Source organism: Hermetia illucens, chromosome 6 (genome assembly GCF_905115235.1).
Source record: "Hermetia illucens chromosome 6, iHerIll2.2.curated.20191125, whole genome shotgun sequence".
NCBI classification, from domain to species: Eukaryota; Metazoa; Arthropoda; class Insecta; order Diptera; family Stratiomyidae; genus Hermetia; species Hermetia illucens.
Genome location: NC_051854.1, coordinates 9157617 through 9174831, shown reverse-complemented (window position 1 = coordinate 9174831; position 17215 = coordinate 9157617). Strand labels below are relative to the sequence as shown.

The following is a 17215-nucleotide window of genomic DNA, read 5'->3' as shown; positions in this document are numbered from 1 at the left end:
TTGACGACAATGCAGTTTTTAATTCAACCTTGTCTTCCCATGCTTCCGATGAGGCAGGGACCCGGAAAGATCTTCCTGCGACGAAGCGGTGGCTGCAGATCGAGGAATTGCAAATTCGAGAACGATTACTTGGGCCATTTACAAAAACGTTATAGATCCAGACGCCAGATCGGTGAGGGAGATTTAGTTCTTATTCAGGAGCAGGATCACCGTCCACTAAACTGAAAGCAGTACGAGTAATAGAGACGCTCCTCGATCCTGGAGGTGCTGTAATGCAAGTTAGACTCAAAACGGTTAACAGAGATAGTATGCACCAAGCAGCCTCTCGTTGAACAATGAGTTCTACCTTTGGTGATCTCGTATCTGGAGGGCTATGGTTTCATTAGAGCGAATATGGGCTCGTTTGTTATGAGGTAAACGCTGAACGTACCCCTATATTATCTTCATGTCTGACTCGTAGTCAGGTTAAAGTCACTCATTTTTCAATCTTTGCGAGTGGCAGATAGTCTAGCTGCAAAACCTCAAGAGTGCAGTTCGGGAGGACACTGGTGACAGGACACATCGCAAAAGAAGAAAATATTTGATAGTAGCGGTCTTCGAGCCTTCTGCGTTCGCGACGATGCTTCTCTCTTTGGCTCTTGCTGTGTCAATCACTTTTGAGAGACCACTAACATTTGCAATTTTTTGGCTTCTTCAGCTGTAATGCCCGATAGGGAGTACTATCACAAGAAAATTTGCTGAAAGCTATATATCTAGTGAAGCTAGAAAGGGCGTCGGTTCAAAGGCTTACATTAACCTGCAGGGAAATATCTAAGGATTTGTTGAGACCGTTCAGAGGCGGTCTATCTCTGCAAATGACATTCCCGTTGAAAACTATGTAGTTCTCTTAAGGATAGGAGAGACACTAGCAATCTCCTACGATCACTGGATCTAAGGTTAATACCCGAAGCAACCAAACATGATTTACTGAAAATCTGCAGTAGAATGCAAACAGCACCGTACAGGGCATACTGCATAAGGTTTTGTGGTAATTATAATTCAAGTGCATAATGATGACTTTAAATTGTCGATATCCTGCTGTTTCATCAGCATAGATTCTTCGCCTCGAGGACAAGCACAGTCAGTGTTCCGTTCGGTTAGAAAAGGTCACGGTACGCTGTCTTCTCCGCCTTTTAGTTTCTCTTCTGCTCCTTTGGCGTTTCAACGTCCGCATTTTTGGTATTGTTGAAGCATAGTTTCCTCATCGACGTCCGAGGTTAGAATGTAGTCAACTCGCTAAATGGTCCGCTTTCATACGACAATGTGGAAGCTGCATAGATCCACAGCATCTCCATCACCTTCAGCTGTAAGGTTTAAGATACATGCCAAAGGGAGTGCACTTTCTTTTTACTGAATGTGGCCATGTAGGGTATCAAATGAAAGAGCTCAATTAGTATTTTTCGCACCTCCTCCTCGTATGACACGTCCTTTGTATATTGGAGGATAAGTTCACACTTTCTAACCAATCATCTCCTGGGAAGTCGAGGTTAGGCCCAGGATACAGCACCCTTCCCCAGCTGGAATTCATACAAGGGTCGGTACTAATTCCGACGGGTTTTTTAACGAAGTTAGGGTCGGGCAGCAGTTAGCAATCCATATTCGCAGAACACCATTCACCTAAGAGCCTTCCGTATCGGATGCGATACCAGGGACTGACGTAACATATTTAAAACCAGATTGGTTGCAACACATATATTTGGTACCTGCTCTTGTTGGATTGTTGCTAACTTGGAATTTTGTTCCGGTATTTCGAATTTGATTCGGCCAATTTTAGGGGCCTTGATTCATCGCAACTTTCAGAAGTATTGAACTGGAACTTCCGGCAAGGATAATGCAAGCTCAAAATGCATAAATTCCTGCAACATTTTCGCAACTCTGTGACAATTTATATTCTCGTTAATGAAAATCCTTGACGAGACTGCCATTTTCCGAGCAGATGCTTTGCTTGCATGCAACGCTACTCCCTCCATCGTGACAGGACATACGGACGCAATATGTAAAATTATTCGTGCATATAGTCAAACGTGCAAATAACTTACCAACAACCACATATACGGTATTGTTATTAAAGCCAATCCAGCTGCGAAATTCCCGACACCGACAGCAAAGTTCCTGATCATCGTGGGGTACTGTTGGGCTGTGTATGTTGAAACCATGGCGTTATTTGCCCCAATTAAGCATTTACCTGTAAAATTCACCAAATTTTATTAATTATCTTATACGAAAATTAACTGGTACGTGCACAGGATCCGAAAAGCTGCATGCTATGCACCGTGGTAGTCGGTTTATACCCACTTTAAATTTAATACGTTTAGGCCACTCCAGAAGTGGGAGGCAAGTGTTTCCCAGTGAACAGGCGACACTTTCGGGTAATAGAGCGACAAAGAGGGTGGAAAATAAATAGAGTCATATAATAATTCCCGTCGAAAGCGGGGGTGAGAAGTGGGGGTTGCATTTCCCGTAGAAACGTAAAATTAAAGATCAACATGTTGCCCTTAACCTAGTTAAGTGGTGTGATAACGATTTTCGGTTGTGCGTTGCGGAATATGGGGACACAGGACTTGCACTGTGCAAGACAGTAGCTGGTTTGTTCGCTATCCTGAAAATTAATTCAACGCTATAGACAAAGTTCAAGGGTAGCAGTTTTATGAACTGAACGATTTTTATAGGTCGTTAAATATACATTTCGGGAAAACGGGATGCAAATGCATGTCAATATTGTTTTAAAGGTTGCGGTCAATTCCGACCGTGAACTTTCAGACTTCCGTGAATTACATGACGCATCATAAAAACGTATATCTTTCGTCCTTCGTACAGATGACATAATAGAGCTGTAAAACGGATGTGGCTGTTCGAGTTCATGGAATCAAATTGTAAAGGAGATGACCTCTTTTGTCTGAGTGGTGTCTGAAGGAAAATGTGGTATTTTTTAGGGTTGGACACGAGTAGGATGAAGTAAATGAAATAGTTATTATGTAGTCTTTTTTATGAATAGAGACAGCCGAGAAGGGAGCGATTAAAAGCATTTCGACATTCCTTCTGTCTCTATCCCTGTTGGAGCACCGTAAAATAGAACTTCCCAGGGAACCCTCTAGATATCACGAACACCACGTTTCATATAGCGCAGTGTTGGTAGCTGCAGTATCGAGAAAATATACCATTTAAACAGTTTTTACGATTTTCGTCGGTGCACTCCTGCCCGGCAGATGCTCTCAACGTACTCCTGCAACTCCTCCCTCTAGACATTCACATTATATACGTTGTAGCGTGCAGTGCCGTCAGACTACGTGTGTCCGGATGCTGATCAGCGAAGCCCTATGGTCATAGTAACATCCTAAACGAAGTAGCTCGGGAAATCTGGACATTCTCCACGGACTCTGCCACACGCAAGCTGAACTTCACGGGAAGCTTTGATATGGACTTTCCAACCAGGGTAGAGTGAAAGACCGACAGCGTGTTGCAAGGCTATGACATAGTATTCTCCACCAACGGATCCAATATGGTCTGTGGAGTCGATTCGAAGTGTTTCTCGAAAACACACAGTGTATCCAGCTCGTATGATCTCCCAGGTTTCGCCAGTGTATTCCAAGCAGAAGTGCCGGCGACAATGGAATCCTGTCGATGACTAGAGCATGATCATCATCATCAACCATCCTGATTGATAGTCCATTAAGGCCTTGTTTTCAGTTTAGTTCAATTTCCATATTCCAGGCTGGCGGGGTAGTACAGAAAAGCGCCGAACAGTCTGGACCCCCCCATGGGCTCCCGGTCATAGGAACATATAGGAAAATGAGCGGGCTGACGGATTGGCCAGGAAGGGTTCTGCTTTTGGCAGTATTTCGGGGGGTACAGTTGGTGTCCCGTTGGCAACTGTCAAGGGCGGAATTTACTCGAGCTACTTAGCAGCCACGGACTTCAGATGGGAAAGGTTAAGCCTGCACGGACACTGGCTCATAGGGGACCATGCCGCCAGGCTCGGCATACCCCACAATACGCATTGCCGAAGCTGCTGAGAAGAGGGGGAAATCCTCAGGGACTCCCTTTGCGGAATAGAAATCATACACCTTGCCCCAAAATTTTGTTTAAGACTTTATTTTCGCAGCTTTTCAGAAAATTTTGAAGCCAAAGGAATCACTTCTTCTGGCCATTCGAAAGACCTGAGCTTAATGGCTGCAGATATGGTTGCCGTAAAAATTTGATTTTTGAATGTTCTTTAAACACACGCCCTGAGATGCTTCGCGATAGTTCAGATTGATTTTTGTCAACCTATTTACGTCTACAACTGAGCACTGTACAACGCTTTTACAGCATAATTCGAGGCATCTAAAGCATTTCTTAGACGAAATTTGCTCCTGAAGGCTGCATCCTTCGCAATTCATTTTTAGATTCCTGGAAGCGGTGCTTCTCTTGACTTCCGCGTGAGAGTTTCATGGTGGTCGTGGTTGGGCCCATATCGAGGACCGCAGAGCTCCATGTGGGCTCAAGCGTGAAAGTGCGCCGTACAATTCGGTTGTCGTACCCTTAATTGCGGCAGAGGTGGTTAGATAGACCTCGTCTCTACTGGTGTGGATGCTAAGTCTGCACTTAGTGTAAACCAGTAGTGCTAGTTACGGCGGGGCTCCGCCTCAAAATCAATTGGTGTCCAAAGAAGGCTGTGGTGTTACCCCTACATGGGAGGTACTCGTGTGGAACCTCCTGTAACTTTCATTTTTTTGACTTGGCCATTTTTCCAACAGTCTTGGGATAAACGTTCCTCTTTAGTGGATTGCTTAGCTTTTTTATTCTAGTTTAAAATTTTAGGCAGCACGTGTTCTGTAAGCTCTGGCGAATCCGGAGAACCATGCAATCCATACAGCGAATGTTGAGATGGTTTACCAATTGATTTGGTTGCCTCGGGTTCGATTCCTGATCGCCATGGATGTTTCTGTCATCTTGACCATTTTTATGCATTTGTCAATATTTCGAGGATCTGCGTTCTCATTGACGATACGGCTCGCCCTATCACACGCCTCGTTCTAGGACGTGGTTTCAGTACGAAAGACCCATTACCCATAGAAGTCAACTAGGATTTTGGCTTGCTACAAACCCTCAGAGTCATAAATTGACAAACCGAGTTGATATATTTTAGGTCACACCATTCTTGCTATAAGTAATCTCCTGCTCTGTTGCGGACCATCAACATTCGATAATTTGCGTGTAAGTGCCGCTGCAGCCATAGCTGTCTTTCAAAAGACATACTCTAGGTGCCTTTTGAACGTCGGTCATCACCTCAGAAGGATTCTTCTCGAGAACTCAGTTAAGAGTTCGCATTTTTTGCTAAGAACCTAAGAGCCAAACAGTTTTTATAAACTGAAATAGGCTCTGTTAGCTGCCGAAAACCGTGCGCGGATTTCTTCGTTGTAGTTGACGCGCAATAACCCCCTTGCTTTTTGGTCCTCTTTGAGCCACTTTCCTACAGGGGCTCATTTTCTCTTTTTAAGGTTTAATGGATTTCTTCCATTTGGATTGCGCGTTTGGGAAGCATATTATCTGCGTAAAAATGGAGATTCACGGATTATCAGCCTACTTTTAAAAGGGTTTGTTGCCAGGTCCAGTCCCACTCTCTCCTGGGCGCATGTAATATTAGACGCCACAGTGCCAAAATTTTGCACTACTCAGGGTCAACAGACTTCAACTAGTATCTTTTGTCTCTATTATTAGCCGGAAAGAATTGAAGTAAAGCTCTCCTGCTAGTGAATTCCAAACTACGATAACCGATGCCTAAACTAGTGAACCTACTATTTTCTTTAATTGGAAGGAGGTGAACGAAGCCTCACTGAAGGTCAGCTGGTGCGCACTAGAGTAGCCTTTTGGAGGTCTATGCCCTCAGAAAAATCTTGAAACATATCCGTTCGAGCAAGTGATTTGCGGTTGGTTGGATCAATGCACTTAGCTGCACATTTCACTTCGGTGGTCATACCTTAACATTGTGTATCCTGGTAGAACTATTGTGCCCCTTTGCCGGTTATAGTATACCTATCAACTACCCCCATTTTCCCAGGCGCCTCATCTTACTTTGTACAATTACCGTACACTCTTCGCACAGAATCTATAAACGGTGTCCCTAGATATCCCCAGTTTCGCCAGGTCATACTTTAGCCGGCAATAACTAGTGGGTACTCCTCCAAGAACCACAGGCTCTGCTTGATAGGGTTTAAACAACCCTGGATTCGCCTAGTACAGTTTCCTCAGCTGTTCCTCTTCAACGTCGTAATCGTGCACCCGTTTCCAATTCGACAGAAGGGATATGGTTCGGATAGGGACATTCTTTCCTTGACCACTGCCTGATTGCCTTCTAGTCCAATGTGGCCTGCTACTCAGAGTATCTAGACCTTATTGTGCAAGCTGAGCATGTTCACCTGATTTGACCTGAGTACCTTGATGACTGCTGGTCAGAATAGCAATGTTCTGCCCCCATAGTTCCTTTGGAGATTGAAGGAGGCACATGATAGACGCTAGTTAGACCTTTGAGAAGATAGCGAGTCAACTTCTTCAGAATAAAGATGGGGTGGATCATTTGCAGGATAAGGCGAATGGAATTTTCAACCTGCTGTTTTAAGTGCTGGGCCTACGGACTCATAGCAAAGGAGAAGACAGGAGCACGGTGTATTACAAGTGGTGCCAAAGCGCTCAACAAATGAAGACCTATGAGTCTGAAAAATGCTGTGTTCTCTGCAAGGACCTTAGTGGTGAAACTGGTTGAGACACATAGTCGCCACTGTCGGCGTCCTTATGGCCCTAGAAGTAAGAGACGCCTTAAACTCTACAAGGTGATGCCACATGCGGATATTGAGCGACAATTTAAAGGATCGTGCCCCGTTCTACGATATCCGGAAAGAACAGCGCAAAACGAAGGTCACATCGGGACGGGTCAGGGATCTATCTTCTTTAGAACGCCTTATACGGTAGTCTTCTACGACTCGAGATACCTGATGAATCACATCTGGTAGGATACGCGGATAATGTTCCGGCACTAGTTATTGTATGTCCAGTTGAGAGAGCTCAGCGCACGCTGCCGATGGTGATGCGGCGAGCTGAACATGGATTTTCTCTAGCTCTGGAGAAAATGGAAGTCGTTGTCCTGACCAAGGAGAGGGCTCTCACAGTCCCCCTATTCAGGTTGGGGAAACCATGGTCTATTCAAAGCTGGCGGTGAAATACCTCAGCATCTTGATAGATTTGAAGATGAGCTTCTTCGAGCAGTTTTGCAACACCGCAGACAAAGCTGCGGCTAGAAGGAGGTTGATGAGTGCGATTCAGTTCGTCCTTATTTACGGTTCGGAGTACGGGCTCGGAGCCAGCGGTAATGGCGATAGCAACAGCTTTTCCGATCGCTTCCCATACTGCCGAGCGGATGCTTATATACCTCCGAGGGCAAGAGAAAAAAGGAGGTTGTCGCTTGTGAAGAGAGAACCCGTAGACTATTACGTAATCTAGCTATTCAGCGAACACAATCGGGAAATAACGGTCGCCCGATTGCATTTATTGCAAGAATGTGGTGAATGATCCCTGCCACCACTTTTTCTTCTGCAGAATGCGATAGCGCTATCGCCATTAGCCATTAGCCCTTAAGGTCAACAAGAAGAAGATGGATAGAAGAGATGCCAGGGTAGCTAAGGCTCCCTGAACCATGGGGTCCTCCTGTACTGAGTACACCTGGCCTGAGGTAATATGCCAAACGGTTCAGGGTCCTAGTCTTAGATGTATCTGGGGGTGTTTTAGCGAGTCTGAAAGGGAAGTCAATGCATATTCCCTCCCTTGATAAAAAAAATATCCATTGGTATTGGTATTGATTACAAACTTAATATGTCTCCGAAAATCTATGTACCAGGAATTCATATCAAACTCCTTGGATTTTTAAGTGGAAGTATAGAAAGATTCCTGTCAAAGTTCCTGCTAAGCTAACAGCTAACGAGCCACAGAGCAACTTTCCTAATTAGCGGTTGATATGTTAAAAGTGCATATTGGTTTTGTACACGAAATTCGTAAAGACGGACTTATGGGTGAGATGGACTTACCTATAATAGCTAACATGATTATGATCCATAGATTCCCTTCTGGAACGAAGTTAACACCTAAACACGCCACTCCAGCTATTACCATGTAGCTCACAACGCTGGGTCGCATGCCTATCTTCAAAACGATAGGAATACTAATGCAGATAGTGAAGGCTTCCAGGAGACCACTAATAACCTGAAATCATCGTAAATTTTAAAACCTTTAGTTAGAGTTGAGTGCTGAATGTAAAAGGACATATCCAAAAGGGATAGTTACTGATTTGAATGAATTGAATTATCTAATCCAAAACTGGTAACAGGATTTCATGTCCTTCAGTTTTCGTTATGCATGACATACTCTTGTATACTTCTTGAATCCTTGAGTAGCGTAACAAACATTTAAATCTTTATCCTTCTTCCACCAGGATACAAGAGCATACATACTATGTCCTTATTTATTTGGACCCATACATACGGTATTCATGTAAATATCTCCTCCCAAATTATTCAGATGTAACGTTAGTCCGAAGTATAGAAGGATCATCGAGTACCAGACAATAATTACAAGGATAGTTGTCTTTCGAAACTCCTTATTGAATACAGCCAGCACTGGCTCCTTTGTTGAGATCTCGGCCTTCTCCCTTTGCGAGTAGACTTCAAGGGTTTTCTCGAAATTCGATGGTAGCACTTGTCCGTTCATTCGTGCCGCTTGTTCCAGGCTGATTTTCAGCTTATCAATCTTTCCATTGGATAGGAGCCACCGAGGAGATTCAGGAAGCCAATACCTGGGGAGAGCGTAGATAAAAACATTTGTACACATGACATGATAATCCAATAGGGATGGATGTAATTGAATTAACGAATTCCTTGTATAAGTCGTGTCTTACCACATGACGAGCAGGATAACCCAAGGTGACGACGTCAGTATCTGCATTAGACGCCACTCACGCGCCACATAGGCAATGCCGGCCGTGATAACGTAACTGAGTGGCACCGGTAACAGATTCAAGATGCCAATTATAATCCGCCATCGACCGCTTACATATTCGACAACCAGAACGAAACTAACAACCGTGACAGTCATTGATGCAAATCCAATTATAATCCTTAGGACCATGTACATATGCAGTGATGTAGTGAAGCTTATCAATGTGCCTAGAATAGGGGGAAAAAAAGAGGAAATTGACATGAGATGGAGGCGTAAGATACATGAGAAAAGTTCTGATTGACCTTGTCCTGTTTGGGATATACTCTGGATGCGATAGGTTTTTAGGTATTCTGAGAGGTTTGATTTCTATAAACCCGTGGAACATTTAATCATTTTGACAGAGATAATTCTTTATTCTTGAATCTGATGGTAGAACCATCTTGTTCGTTAGTAAACTATGCTCCTTCATGGTCATGAAACTATTGATATATAGGAGTAAGGGTAAGGATTGATATTATTTTTGATTTAATATATAATCCCTCTTCCATGAAGGTGATAGGGAAACGTCTAATAACTTTAATGTGTCCAGGAGTAAGTCCAGAATATATAAGAGTCCTTGGAGGTGGGCTGAGAAAAACAACATTAGAACCAGCGAATCGTATTGTATTTGTAGAAGCTTTCTCAGTTCATTCTCATAACTAAATTCTTCTTATTGCGGTCATATCTTTGTAAAAAGTGCTTGTTTTTGACTTGACGTGGTTCTTCTGGGGTCGGAGATTCATAAATTGACGACTGAATTTTCCTATTTAGAATCCTGCTTCGTCGTGAGTCTTGGGGGTTTAATCTGAGTATTCGTCGTGTAGGCAAAGTTTCACGGGCCTCTTCCAACATGGTTTCATTTAAAGACCACAGACCTGCAGTGACTCGCTTGATGGTACTAGTTTATGCAGAGTGCAGGGTCCGCATTCGCAAACTAAGGGGTAATGCGCCCAAACTGTAGAGGGCAACTCCACGCTTGAGTTCACATGAAGTTCTACACTTGATATAGACTTAACCACAACCACCATGAAACTTCCACAAAGGAGACCGAGCCTAGAGCACATCCCCAAGGAATTCCCCTGAAGCATATGTTCTCAAAGGGTCATCCCGGGTATTATGGTACTAGATAACCTCTGGTGAGACTTCATAGACATCTAAGTTACCACTTAAGTGATACAATCTAATCTAACCTTTTTTTGAACGCGAGATGTCCTAGACTTTGCACATGGTCAGCACTAACTAAATCCGCTTGCAGGAAAGGTAGGGCTCGTCTGATCTTGTACCCTTTGGTACGCCGGACTGACTCTAGATTAAACTACCTGCATGACGTCGGAAGACACGCTACTAATACCACATGCCCACTGACACCTTGGACGAATGCTTTTCTACCAAGCAAGTAGCTCTTCCACGGAGCAAATTCGTGACAGCTGCACTCACAATGTTTTAACAGCACTGATGACCAACTTAAGTGATCAAATGCCCATTTGAAATTTACGAAGATCCCAAGGACGTATTTGTTAGTACAATTGACAATAAAGTTTTTCAAATGTATTAAGGCATCGTCGGTGGACTTTCCAGTTCGGAAGCTGTATTATGCAGCTGCAATCTCTGCCATAATTCGGCTATTCGCTAATGTTGGGGGCTTTATATCTTCCAGTAGATGGCATTTTATGGGAGAAATGCAGTCATGAGCGCATCTACGGTGTGCTGTTCTCCTGTCGAGTCCCTGGCAAGTTGTAAACATTTGTTCATAATCTAGACACCTATGCCACTTGGTGGGGCTATCTGCATTCGTACCCTGCACAGTACCCATCTAATTTTCTCGCTGTTAAGGAGTTTCCCCGCCCATTATTCGGCTGTGGTGGAGGTTTTTGGTCTCGAGAATCCGCAGAGGTGATACCTATCTCACATTTCTAGAGAACACATAGGTTATCGACTAAAAACGAGTCTAATTCGACGAAGACCCTGCCACACTTCATTTTTGGTACGGAAGACACTTCTGCTTGATTGTATTCAGGCTTCGTCTTTTTTCGCAGCCTCCTTGTTTTTGGATAGACAATTTTTTTCCGGCGTTTCCTTTTGTTCTTCTTTGGCTTGTTTTTCTTGGGCGCTGGGAATTACTTTGATAAAGTTTCCTTCAGGCGCGTCTTTTTATTTCGTTTTTCACCCCGTTCGCTTTGCTGTGGGCTGCCCGTGATTCGTTTGGCGTTCATAGTGTTCTTAGCTTGGAGTGCGGCTTTTTCTGTTTTTCGCGCGTCTTCCGCTGCTGTCTATGTTCGCCTATGGAAGCAAACGCGGTTCAGTAGTTCCTCTAGTTCCATCAGCATGTTTTTCATGTCTTAGCTGGCACTCTTCTGGAGATACGTTGCGGACCACATGCGCTTCACGACTGTCGCGCATTACCTGATGGACTTATCCTCTTGGGCTCTAGCTAGGACAGCTGACTGCACTTCCGCTCGGCTCGTGTTCAAATCCACCTGCTCAAGTCTACCAATTTTGTCTTCTCTTCTTTCTGGAAAAGAAACACTGCAGGTTACTGCTGTCTCCACACCGGCAGCTATGTTACTTTGTAAGGCTCCCTCTTTATTCGGGCGTTTCTCGGTGTTTCCGCGGCTGAGCGCTGCCGTCAGCCATGCATTTTTGTGCTGCACCCAAATGCAGTTAGCTCTTCCTACTTCTTTCCTATTTTATTGATTTTGTTGGTTTTTGTTCTCCATGAGAAATTTACAACCGCAACGTGTGTCAGGAAGCGAGCCGCAATAGTCAATAATGAGTGATCCCTGACCCCAGCTCCCTGAGGTTTGACCTACGCTTAGCTGATCCCGGAACTCACGTACGGGCCAGTGCCAGCTCGGGGAAACGTGGTATACTAATACCGGTTCGAGACCAGGATCCTGACAGCTTGGCAAAATCCTATCGAAGTCAACAAAGAGTTGTCGACAGCTCCAGAGACATTACCAACTTGCTCTTCACCGGAAGACTTTCTCGAGGCAACAACCTAGGACGCAGGTATAACAACAGCTAGGGGGTCAGAACGACTTGCTCGTGCACTTCGAGGACGTTGCTTCTTGTATCATAAGGGACTCGTTATGAATCGGTGACGGCCTTTGACAAGAAGGTGTATCGTAAGCACTTTGTACGGAGTACCAAGTACGGAGACGGGGAGCTATGATATGCGCGGGAGTGGTTTCCATTACCCTCCTTGCTAAGGAACATAACCATCTGTCTGAAAATGGAGTGGTGGACGACGCTGATCATAGCTTTTTCTGTTGTGCAGGGTGGAATGGGATTCGCCAGAAACTTGATGCAGACACAGAGGAAATCTCTCCAGGCAGCGGTGTCAGATGGAGTTGTGTTACGTATTACGTTAAGATTCTTCTTTTGATTGAACTTGATCCATGAAGGGTCCGAGTGACAAGAGTTCCTAACTAACAACTCCTTTCCTCTCTCTCCTCCCGTTGATGGAAGGAATTCTCTGATTTGAATGTTTCCTAAGGAATCCAAGCTAGTTCTCTGGTGAGGGTCCCAAAAAAAAATTAAAAGGAAACGTCAGCTTGAACGATCAGCTACGAGGTACGAAAAAGCAGACTTGGTTTTCTAGGACGAGTGCTACAATTGTAGTAAGAAAGCACATATGGTTCGCAAGTGCAAATCAAGTAAAAGCCACCATTCTTTAGAAAAATGCACCAAGAAATCACCTCAAGCCAAACTTGGGAGCTGCCAGCTATTTTTAAACTAGAACTAGAAGGATTTTAATCTAGAGGATTTAAAAGGAGATAAATTGGTTTGGCAACTCGTCGCTCCAAAGTTTTCGTCTAAAGAATTGTTAAAAGTTTGATAGGCATTCTAGTAGAGGTGATCCATGTAGAGTAACTCCCGGTGACGAAGTTACTATTAGCGTAGGTGGCCTTATAAACGTTGGATCTGACGATACAGGCGGCAGTAGAACTAGCAGAGAAAAAGCCACGGTATCTCCAGTGGCGTTAGACCTGTTAGTGAACTTTCCATGATTAGGAGGTTAAGTAGTATTGGACCGAGTAGTGGGGAAACCTGGTATTTCGGACTAGATAGTGAAGCGCCTGGCGGTTCTGGTAGCAAGCGTCCTGACACTGGAGGCACAGTAAGCTGTCTCAGAAATTTTGGGCTTGAGGCCAGTAGAGGAGCTGGCAGTTTTGGGCCCTATAGTGGAGGAATGAAATAAGAACTTCAAGGAATTGGGTTCAAGGAAGTATCACTTTGGAAGTTGCTGTCACTGTCACATTGGAAAGATTCTCCGCTTTGGCTTTTTTTGGCGAAAAATGATGATAAGAAACTTGATACATAACTTTGAGCAACAGTTGTCATACTTCCATTTCCACCGAATAGAGTTACGTCTATTTTACATCAGACGTCTCCGCCCTTCTTGTTAGAAATTTTGCTAACCAGGAAAGCTAACTGCATTGAAGACTGTTGGGAGTTTGAGAGACGAAAAAAAGAAGATAGAGAATAACGTTAGGATTGGTTCATAGTAGTAGTTATTCCTTCTAATATATCCACAAATTAATACCCTCACAACTATTTCTTCTATCCTTCGCTCCATCAACCAGAGTATTGACACTAACATATTGTCTCGCGTGTTCCAAAAAATAAAGAGACTTCATGAAATCTGTTGGGATAAAATCTAATATATGAAAAAATCTCGTGATTGTTGAGCACATGTCCTTGACTACATATATGTATCTCCGTGTTGTGTGTACATCAAACAGTTAGAAAAAAATTTTCCTTGTCTACCTGTAAGGTAGATGTCGAGTGACAAAATCGACATTGATTGAATCAGAACGAAATCCCCTTTGGCTCTTTAAGCTCTTTTCTCGCTATTGTTACTATTTGAAATCTGTATCAGAAATCCAGTTACATTTCATCGATTTAAGTAGTGCACATACGTACAGACCGAAGCAGATATGGTAGACTTCATACGTGTCCTGACAGTATCGGAATTGACTCTCTGTCCCAAGTATCTCAGCGGTACTCCTACATATAACGCTCGTTTTTTTTATTAAAAAGAAATTCTCAATTTGAGGACAGTCTTCGAATGATGATGGCTATGGCGTCTACCAGAATCCAACCCAGTTTGATACGGAGGTCAAACGAGCAGAGATATTGTCGTTGGTTGTAGTAGAATGTCCATGGGAACACTAACGATGATTAAAAACACACTAGCAACTGTTTAGCTTTGAAATAGAATTGAAAAGAAGAGCTTACTTTCGGTAAATTGCATTGGAATTTTTTTTTATCTGAATGGGCTCGCTGCATCTCATGGATACTACAAGCTGAATCTCGGTTTACTTTTATGACCAAATTTGCAAATGGGTTTCCAATATTCTGTTCCAGCGACAAGCACATATTGACTGTATCTTTTTTTATGAAGAAGGAGCTCATCAAAGGACTCAAATTTTAGAGAGTAGTCTAAATAGTATGGGGCTTAAAACAGGGGCATTTTTCTTGAAAAAAAGGATCATGTTGGTTTAAATTGAAACTCCTCAGCTGGGAAGAAATTCCAGTTCCGAAGGGTAGTTGCTTTTAAAGATATATTATGGATCTTGGGTAGAATTTATGGGCGAGGAAAGCAGTTTCAAATAAGATATGAGTGAAACATTTATGATGCTGAAGAAGGAGCTATTAAAATGAAACTTGTCCTCGAGGGCTACGAACAAGCGGGGAAAAGAACTCTCCTTTGATATTGTGCATTAACGAACAAAAGGGACTTCACAAGAGTATCTGCTAAATTTCAAATTCTACTTCAAGTAGTATCTGCTGACACTAAGAATTGATTTGCCCCTACTGGCGATGGTTCGGTTAACAAAAGTGAGAGATAATAATTAGTGTCTGAATGAGGAACTCAAGACCATACAATCCTGAAACAAGAAGGAAAGCAATTTTAATTGCAGTAACGTAATGGACATAATCTATACATAATGGTTGCCATTCACCCCTTGGTGGGGTATAGCGCGTCAACCACACCTACGCGCCATCGCTCGCGGTCACCTGAAATGCGCTTCAGCTCCTCCTACAACCTCCCGAGGCCATCGCACTCGCTCTCAACAGTTCTGTGCCAAATGCCCTTGGGGTGACCCACTAGTCGGATAACCTGGAGAGTGGATTCCACTGCATGGCATAGCCCGGAATGCTTGGAGCTTTCGAGTAACACTTTCCATGTGCTACTTCCATATAGCAACAAGGAAAGAACACTAGCACAGGGCAGCAAAAGCGGATCTAGCGCTATTAATGCCTCCGGCCACATCTAGTTGAGTGCCGCCGTCAGAAGAAACCACGGTTCCTAGATATACAAGTTGATCCACGCTTTCGATGCTCTATCCATTAATGTAGGTAAGGAGAGTGTGATGACCCGTCAGACTGGGAACCTTTTTTGAAAAGAAGATTGAATTTGACCGGTGAAGGAACCAGATGGCAAGGGGTTCCTTGAACTAACAACTCCCTTGATTTGTCATTTGGTTTTGTTTTTATTTTACCTTCAGTTCAACTCTACTTGCCTCTCTTTCCAAATCCAGAGTCATTTGGCCAAGGTCCGTGACCCAGTGAGACAGCAAAGATATGTCATCAGCGTAGTCGAGATGCTTGAGGAAAGATGTCATCATTCACTGAATTCCTCCAGAATTCCCGAAGAAGCTCACCGATAACAAGAAGAAATAATAGCGGTGACAGGATACAATCTTGCCGAACTCCGCTTTGGACCTCCTCTGAAATTTGGCTCGCTATAACCGTAATCGATGAAGAGCAGGTGCAACGAAGACCTAAACTTCATGCAACGTTCCAAAATGATCCGTAGGGTGTTAATGTGGTTCATACAGGAAAATCACGAGCGAAAATTAGTCTGCTCTCTGTTGATCAAACTTCTGAGATGTCCTTTGATTTGGTTTTAGCTATCATCTTTGCGACGGCAGCGAGCGCCCACATACCCTTCAATTGTCACACTCAAAACGTGTGCCCTTTTTGGGAGCGATTATCGGATTTACTTCGTTTAAGTGCATTGATCGCCGAAATTATTTCTCTTCTGGTTGGAGGATCAGTCCGTATCAGCATTGCATTCACAAGAGAAGGAACCTCACCGATACAGATAAGAACTGTGGTGAAGTCTTCTTTCCATCTCTTCAGTTGTTCATCATCGTGTATGAAAAGTCCACCGTTAACATCCTTCACAGGACCATTGAAAGATTTGCAACCACATGCAAACTCTTTCGTGATGCGGTATGTCCGGCATCTTTCGCTTCCCTGACCGGCGCAATACCAAATCCTTTCTTGTCATGGTGTACACTTCGCTGTACTTGTTGTGATTTCGCTCGGTATAGGAGTTCGAGCACGTCACGTCCGCCATCACTCGCGGCGGTCAGTAGAGCCTTCAACTCCTTCCGTTCATTCCTCCGCTTCCACGATTCCGCAGTCAATCAGATCTTATGACGTCCGGATTCGCGTCTGCTACCACTTGGTTTCCAGAATACAAAAGCACATTCCCACCTATTCTGGCCCAACTTGAGCTGGAATTCTGAAGAACCCCACTACCGTTGTCGAGGAGCGTGCGCACATTCTAGAAACCAAAGCCAAAGTTCGATGCCGTGAGGTCAGTCTCTATCCGTTTCGGTAGCAATAAGGTCTCAAGTTGCTATCCCTTTTAGACGCATCTTACGATAAGCAGGGAAGGCTTTGTGTGTATTTTTAAGCCCTAACTCACAGGGCTGTATGCAGTCCTTCCTGAGAAAGGTTCCACGTCCTGGAGGGGAGCGATCGAAAGCCTAAATTTTTCCTTGTTGTTCAAACGTGATAACAAAGTTGTACTAATGGGCATTGATGTGTCAATTTGCTGTATGGTTGAAAACTGGAAGTCGAAGCAAAAGTCTGATTCCAGCTTTTTTTATAAAGCTAGCCGGGTCTATCCATAGAGACAAGCCACGCGCCGCGAGAAGGTCTCGTGAAGATTTGTATGTTTTAGCCCAGCTGAGAGCAGTCCTGTGCCTCAAAAACTTGTCACGCTGAAAGATGGTATGGTCATTTGCTTCCTCTACCCCACAGCGGTCACAGTCCCGCAAAGGAATAGTCCCAATCTTGACGAAAAAAACTTTGCCATACGAAAAGTTGGTAGACAACCTATTCAGTGTCTTCACATCCTTCACACTGAGAG

The 17215-nt window shown here is 43.9% G+C and overlaps 1 protein-coding gene across 1 annotated transcript in view; it reads right to left on the bottom strand.

Moving 5' to 3' along the window:
- LOC119658795 (organic cation transporter protein) overlaps positions 1–17215 on the bottom strand; it is a 63750-nt gene that overhangs the window by 4474 nt on the left and 42061 nt on the right. Inside the window, exons 3-6 of the mRNA XM_038066513.1 lie at positions 8963–9230; positions 8551–8860; positions 8097–8271; positions 2079–2224 (exon numbers count right to left, since the gene is read on the bottom strand). Of these exons, the coding sequence (XP_037922441.1) occupies positions 2079–2224; positions 8097–8271; positions 8551–8860; positions 8963–9230 (899 nt within the window). The remainder of the gene's footprint in view (positions 1–2078; positions 2225–8096; positions 8272–8550; positions 8861–8962; positions 9231–17215) is intronic.